General features: G+C 51.2%; 1 protein-coding gene across 1 annotated transcript in view; it reads right to left on the bottom strand.

Annotated features, from left to right (window-relative positions):
• Positions 1 to 7,667, bottom strand: part of CDX1 (caudal type homeobox 1) — a 16,823-nt gene extending 9,156 nt beyond the window's left edge. Inside the window, exon 1 of the mRNA XM_003782041.2 lies at positions 7,147 to 7,667. Within this exon, the coding sequence (XP_003782089.1) occupies positions 7,147 to 7,591 (445 nt within the window). The 5' untranslated portion in view covers positions 7,592 to 7,667. The remainder of the gene's footprint in view (positions 1 to 7,146) is intronic.

Here is a 7,667-nt window from a genome sequence, read left to right on the forward strand (position 1 = left end):
TGTACTTGTGAGTCCTGTAGTCTCACATTCAGGGTGAGGGGTACAGGAAGGGCTCTGGCCTCCAGCCCTTTTCTACCCCTCACTGGCTGCCCGGCCTTGGTAATACCCTCTCCTTGGGTCTTAGATGCTTGTGTGCTTGGTGAGGGTATGGACCATGCCACTTTGCTCACCCAGCACCTACCCATGCCTGACACACACAGAGAGTACCTGATGAATCCTTGGTGAATATATGAAACAAACCTGCTATTCCTCTTCTTCCTCATCTCAGTAAACAGCAGCCCCATCCTCTAGCCACTCAGATCAAATGCCAATGTTGTACCTCTGAGTCCTGTCTCCATCATTCCCCACTTCCACTCCAGCAGCTGGTCAGTTCATCCTCTGAAGCGCATCCTTTTGTCCATCTCTATGGCTCCCACAGCCTTAGTCCAAACCACTAATCTAATGGAGAAATGTGCTGTTCCCAGGTCAGAAATCCTGCATTTGGAAAAATGCTGAGCGCATGTTGAATGTTCAATAGATGTTAGTTCATATTACTAGTACTATAATAGATTCTCAGGGGTTATTTGTTAAACAATTTATTCCCCTCATTCATAAGGTCAGAGATTAAAAACAAACAAATGAAATCATGGCAAAGCATGATTAGTAATGAGAAGGAAAGTGCGCAAGGAGCTGAGAGCTAGACTGAGTGAGGAGGTGAGGGACGGAAACCCACTCTTCCCTAGCTAAGGGGGGTCTCCTGGGTAAGGCAACATTTAAGCCAAAGCTTGAAGGTTGAGAAGGAGCTGGGAGGACATCCCAGGAAGAGGGCACAGCACATGCAAAGGCCCTCAGGCAGGGAGGAACAAAGTGAGCAGTGGAGAGTGCCAAGCCTCTGGTGGATCCAATCTGCCTTGTTTAGGCCACAACCTCCAATGCTCAGAAGCATGTTTGGCACAGAAGAGACACTCAGAGACTTTGACTGCCTGCCTACCAGAATAAATGAATGAGAGAGGCGCAAGATGAGGCTGGAGAGGCTGGCAGAGCCTCTTTGGATTTGAAGAGCAACAGGAAGTCATGGGAGGATGCTGGACCTAGCCTGCTCCTTCTTTCTGGTGATGCTGAGGAAGGTAAGCATCACCAGAGGGTCTGGACCATGCCATCTTGCTTACCCAGTGCCTAACACATGCCTGACACACCCAGCGAGTCCCTGATGAATCCTTGGTGAATATATAAAACAAACCTGCTGTGTGAAAATGAGGTCCAATAGGATAACCACTAGCCAAATGTGGCTACTGAGCACTGGAAATGCAGCTAGTGTGACTAAGAAATAGAATTCAATTAATTTCAATTGAATGTAAGGTACCCCACCTAACATGAAGGGTGAGTGTGGCATGGGGAGGGTCCAGCATGTAGATATGGTGATGGCCCTGACTCTAGATGTGAATGGTCTTTCCACATCCCAAGAGCTTCAAAACAGAAACCTGAGAGGCCGTCCACTAAGAAAATTTCCTACCAACAAGCCAGACCTGCAGCTAACAAAACCATTTTGGACCTTTCCAATGGTTCCCTAAGCTCTAAGCAGCAATATCTACCAAAGTGCAGGGGGTGGGGGGGACACCTAACCCAAAAAAGCCTTCTGCCACCTTCTAACTGGGTCATTCCCCTTCCCAGCTACATCTGAGAGATGAGGTGTCAAATGTAGCTTCTGCCTGGAAAGCCAGTTTTAAACAGCCTGAATTCTGCTGTCATCCCCCCTGCCCGCCCCAGCCTCTTCTACCTTGTTCCCTTACTGGCCTCTTTTTTTCCCTACCTGGGCTGGGATGCATGTGGGACAGGAGTCTGGGGCTCCTATGTACGAGCATGTTGCTTTATTTGACAGACGCTTGTTTGGGCTGTAGACTCAGGGTGTGAAAGTTGTGCTGCCATATCCTTGCTGTGCGAGCTTAGCAGGCCACCTTACCTGCTCTGAATCTCATTAACCTTATCTGTAAAATGAGTCTAATAATAGATCCTTACACCTTTCAGGGTTATAATGAATAGATTGAAGTGTGATGACTCATGCAAAGCTCTTGGCACAGTCCCTGGCCCATGGTAAGGAATCAGCCAAAGCCATGGTTATGTATCATGAGTTCCTACTACGTGCAAGGCAGGGTGAAGATGGGACTGATTCTTGAGGGGATTACACATAGTAGATAGCAGGGACAAACACTATGATGAAAGTAGTCAGTGATAAGCGTTGTTAAAACAAGAGCCTGATACAGTGTGGTGGGGGGACAGGGAGGGCTTCCTAATAGGAGGTAGCCATGGAGAACGAGCAGCATTTGAACTGGTAAAGCTGCAGAAGAAGAGACCAGACTAGAAAGGTAGGGACTGTGAGGTGTGTGCTCAAATGCACCTGCCAAGGACTGGCCGAGGTGGGCACAGGCACCTCTGAGCGCCTACTGTGTGCTAGGTGCAGGGCTAGGCTTTACAATCACCACTGCTTCAAGGCACAATCCTTTTATCCTAATGTTACAATGGAAGAAACCCAGACTAAGAGAAATGATCCAAGTTAGCTTGCCTGAGGCTATATAGCTTCTAACAGAAATGCAATCCAGGTTTGAGACTCCCAAGCCCCAGCTCTTAACTGTCCTCAAGGATGATCTCTGTCAGTGGTGTCCAACCTTCTGGCTCCTCTGTACCACACTGGAAAAAGAAGAGTTGTCTTGGGCCACACATTAAATATACACAAACACTAACAAAAGTTGATGAGCAAGGAAAGAAAATGTCCGCGCCTAATTTTCATGATATATACCACCACGGATAAGCAAAAAAGTCCTCACATAATCTTCATGTGACCCACAGGCCATGGGTTGGACACTCCCGAGTCCAGGCAAACTAGTAGGAGAATGGAATGACTTCAATACAGAGTTGGGGCCAGTTGTCAAGAGGTCTGAATCCAGAAACAGGACTGGATTGTATAGCAATGAAATGACATAAAATGAAATGGTCAATTCCATGGCAGGGGGGAACCACAGAACACTCTTAAGCAGGGGGATGTGCCTTAAGAAGGCAAATATGGCAGTGGTTTAGAAGACAGCTAGGGCATCAGAGAGGCTGCTTCAAGGTGGCTATGGCAATGGCCCAAAGGAGAGAGCCTGGAATGGGAAGGGGAGAAGGTGTTCACTGCCTTCATGGGCCTGAGTTTGCCTCATCTGAAAGCTGAAGGAGTCCTAAATCCCACTGCAACAGTCACATCATCTGAGTGAACATCTCCCCAGTCCTGTGAGACCTCAGCCACCCCAGTGGGCCATTGACTTGTGTAGTACTATCACTGTACATTCACAAGGAACTAGAGGCTAAGCCTTCCAAAGAAGGATGATTTATAACCCTCCTAGTGAAAATGCTGATGTTTATAGATGCAAAGAGAGAAGACAAAAAGTAGAACCCCTTCTCGTCATTTCCACTCCCAGCTTCAGCCAAGTGATATTAATTGCTCGGAACGGATTAATATTTTGTTTATGGATTGAAGAGTGACAGAAGCTCCAAAACCTCTCCTTCATTTTTCCCATTGTCACCACTCTCTCCTTAGAATAAAGTTGGAACTCACCAGCCTCAGGTCACCAGTTCTCCAAGTGAGTTGGGGGTACTGTCCAAGTGGGGATAGAGTACCCCCGTTGGCTGACACTGCTTGGCTGGAGAGTTGCATGTCCCAAGCTCAGGGCTGGGACCTCAGAAACCTGTGTCAGATCCAAGATCTCCCCCTCCCCTTTTACTCCCAGAGATGTCTTTTCTCCCTTATGCTTGCCCTGTTCATTCATTCAACAGAATGTCTGAGCACCTACTAAATGTCACACATTGAACCAGGTCCCCAGGATAAAGTGGTGGGTCAAACAGACAAAGCTCGGACCTCACTAGAATGGACAATGTACAGGCACACATTTAGGTAAGTAAGTGAGTGAACTGGAATTGGGGATAGTGCTCTGAAGCAAACACAGATTATCCATGAGTATAAAGGGAGTCTACTTTAGAGGATCATGGAGGGCCACTAGGAGGAGGTGACCATTAAGCTAAGGCCTGAAGGGTAAGAAGGAACCAGGCTTGCAAAGAATCAGGGCAAAGAGCATTCCTGGAAGAGGAAACAGCACATGCACAAGCCCTGAAGTAGGACTTGGGAGGTCTGAGGAATTAAAAGAAGGCTGGACTGGCTGTAGCTTGGAGGCCAAAGGGAGAACAGCCTGGAGCCGGGGAAGCCATTAGGGGCCAGGTGTTGATACTGTACAGTCTTGGAGACCTCAGGAAAGAGTGCAGAGTTCATCCTAAGATGATAGGAAGCCACAAGAAAATTTTAACACATCCATCTGGCATCTGTCCCAGCTCACCCTCCACTTACATGAAACTGGAACATTCCTTAACGGTCTCTGGACCTCAATCTCCCCATCTGTATGTCTATATCTAACTATCCACTTGAATATTTTGTAACAATAGAGGCTCAATGGGGCAGGGAAGCAGAGGAAAGGGCTGGCCCAGAAGGGTGGCAGGCTGAAGACCTAGTGGCCAGCTTGGGGGAGGGGGACTGGGAAGGTAGCAGCAGCAATGACTTTCCCTCAGCTGTCCCAATCAGCCCTGGAAATCCTGTGCCTTCAATGTCCAGAAGGAGAAACTAAAGCCAAAGAAGGGAGGGCTTTGGGCTCTCTCTCAAGGTGAACCTGTGAACTACCCCAATTCTGCCCCCGCTTCAGGAGCACCTGTGAGTATCAGATGCCCCCAGGAGACAGGCAGCAGGAGACAGGCAGCAGCAGCTCTGGCCTCAAGAAGGTTCTGAATCCTTGGCAAGGTGGGGTAGCTCTGTCCCTGGAGTCTCAGGACCCCTAACCCCCCCTTGGCTCTTACTTCCACTTTGTGACAACAAAAGGAGAAATGCTTTTGCCTTTGGGCACAGTCACCCATGCCCATCTACCTGCAAATAACAGTTTATGTATGACTCTTGAGACCAGAGGGTAAGCTGGGTTTGGCAGCCCTCTCATGCCCAGAGAGACAAAGTGATTTGTCCGATAATGCACAGCCTCGACGCTCCCCCAAGCTTCCACTAGTTCTCTGATCCCCATTGGCCTCTCTCCAAGTCCCTACCCATGGGGCACCTCCCCGTCCATCTCCAAAGTCACCTGATCAGCAGGAAGTGGCAAGTAGAACAGAAGAGCAAGAGAGGCAGGCTTCCTTCTCCAGTCCATGGCAGACCTAGAACTGCAGGACCCCAAGGGTGCACACCTCCTCTCATATAATCTAATGCAGAGATTTACAGATAAAGCTTCCTGTGGCCTCCAGAACTCCTGAAAATACCAATCCAATGTTGCGAATTTTTTTTTTTTTTTTTGAGACAGAGCCTCAAGCTGTCGCCCTGGGTAGAGTGCTGTGGCATCACAGCTCACAGCAACCTCCAACTCCTGGGCTCAAGCGATTCTCCTGTCTCTGCCTCCCAAATAGCTGGGACTACAGGTGCCCGCCACAACACCTGGCTATTTTTTGGTTGCACCCATCATTGTTGTTTGGCAGGCCTGGGATGGATTCAAACCTGCCAGCTCAGGTGTATGTGGCTGTTGCCTTAGCCGCTTGAGTCACAGGCGCCAAGCCAGTGACTTTTTTTTAATAGGGAGATTTGTACTCTGCATCAGATTTTTTTCAGAGGAGTCCTTTTGTACCCTCAAACAAAGGTACAAACCACTGCACTTTCCTCTCATCTCACAGACACTAAAACGGAGACCCAGAAAAGATGACTGATCTAACTGTTGTGGATTAGAGCACAGGCATGGTACTCTGTCTGTCTGGGTTCAAGCCCCAGCCCCATCAGTTACTGGTTACACAGTCTTGGGCAGTATCTAACCTGTTCAAGCCACAGTTTCTTTATCTTAAAAAAAGGGGTGATAAAAGCACTTCCTGTGATGTTAGAAGAGCTAAATGAGTTAATATATGCAAGATTTTAGGGCAGTGCCTGGTCCATTAGTAAGTGTTTGGTAACATTATTTAATCAGGGCCACAGAAACAAGTGGCAGAGCCTGGTCATCTATATCTCTCTAGAGGCAAGTAGGAGGTTCTATATATCCCTGGGACTTCCAAGAAGAGTGTGTGATTATAGCCAGAACCTGTAGCTATTGACCAAGCCCTGCCCAGCATCTGTCCTGGAGGAAGGCTGGGTGTGAGGGGGAGACAGGGTTAAGAGAGGTGGGGAAGTCCCAGGCTTACTCCCAGCTGGGGGAGGGGGAGGAGGGGCTGGACATCAAAGGGTGGGCAGGCCAGCTTCCCACCCCCAAGGCCAGGTGGCCTTTGTCAGGACAGTATGGACATAGTCCTGACAATGGAGAATCATGTTCACTTTGCTGCCAACAGGAGTCACTACTGAGCCAAGACCCAGCCTGTTACATGACAAAGGGGGGACCCATAAAGGAGGTCAGGTTGCCCCTCATTAAAGCTGAGCCTTTGTCCTGCCCCCTCCCCTGCCTTTGAAGAGGGTGGATCAGAGAGGCCTGCCTGGGGGCAGGAGGTTCACAGGCTCAGGAGCCAAACAGTAGGCACCTTCCCAACTGCTCAGCCCCTCCCCCCCAGGGTCAAGAGTTCAGGGAGGGCCCTGTGAGGTAAGGTAGGGACCCCTTGCCCTAATCTAACCCAAAAGGACTATTTTTCAGCCCAAAGGAAATGACCCACTGGTCTCTTTAATGTACGATGGGAGACTCAGGCCTAAAAAGGAAAGCGACCTGCCCATGTTCACATAGTCAGTGGATCCTCCTTCTGGGGAGGAACTGCTGCCTTTGCTTGGGGTTGGATTAGGAGAAGTGCGTGAAGACCACCAGGGTCAGTGCTGCTAAAAGAGTTCTGGGCTACAAGTATGGGGACCTGCCTCCTAGGTCTGGCCTTGCAGGCGAACTGCAAGCCCCACTTCCTCATTTTGCCGGGGTCTCAGTTTCCCTATCTGTCCAGAAAGAGGGTTAGGTTGTGCTTCTTAAAGCTCCAAGAGGCTGAGACTTAGAAACGGGAAGGTGAGAGAACAGTACACGAATGGTCAGGAGGGTCACATCCCCGGGAACCCACGCAGGGCCAGAGCAGAGGTCAGACGAGGTCGACCTGGGCCGGGCACCAGCACCTGCGGTGGCAGGAGAACCGTCCAGAGGCGGAGGGCTAGAGAGGGGTCCTTACCACTGCCACCGCCACCTCCAGCCACCACGCTGCGCCGCATCCACTCGTAGGGCGTCCGCCTCTGCGCTCCAGGCGAGGACGGTGAGCCTGGGCCACCGAGGGGCTGTGCCAGGAGGCCCGGGCCAGGCCCAGGGGGCGCGGGCACCGGGCTAAAGTCCGGAGGGGGCCCGAACGCCAGCGAAGCTGGGTTGGCGGCAGGGGCTGCGGGTCCCGGGCCATAGGCGGTTGCCCAGTCGTCCTTGGGCGCAGGGAAGGGCGTGCCCCAGGCCGTGGGGGGCGCGGGAGCCGGCTCCACATGAGAGTAGCCGGTGAAGTCGGGGTACTGCGGGGCCGCGGGGGGTGGGGCCGGGGGGCCGTAGGCTTGAGGGCCCAGGCCGAGACTCGCGGGCCTGGCTGGGCCGGGGTACACGGGAGAATCCTTGTCCAGCACATAGCCCACATACATGGTGGCCGCGGGGCTCCCCGCGCATGCTGGGCCCTGGAGCAGCCGCTGCCGGCCGCCCCGACGACGCGCGACTGCT

This window comes from Otolemur garnettii, unplaced genomic scaffold (assembly GCF_000181295.1).
Source record: "Otolemur garnettii isolate 467f Iridium unplaced genomic scaffold, OtoGar3 scaffold00003, whole genome shotgun sequence".
NCBI classification, from domain to species: Eukaryota; Metazoa; Chordata; class Mammalia; order Primates; family Galagidae; genus Otolemur; species Otolemur garnettii.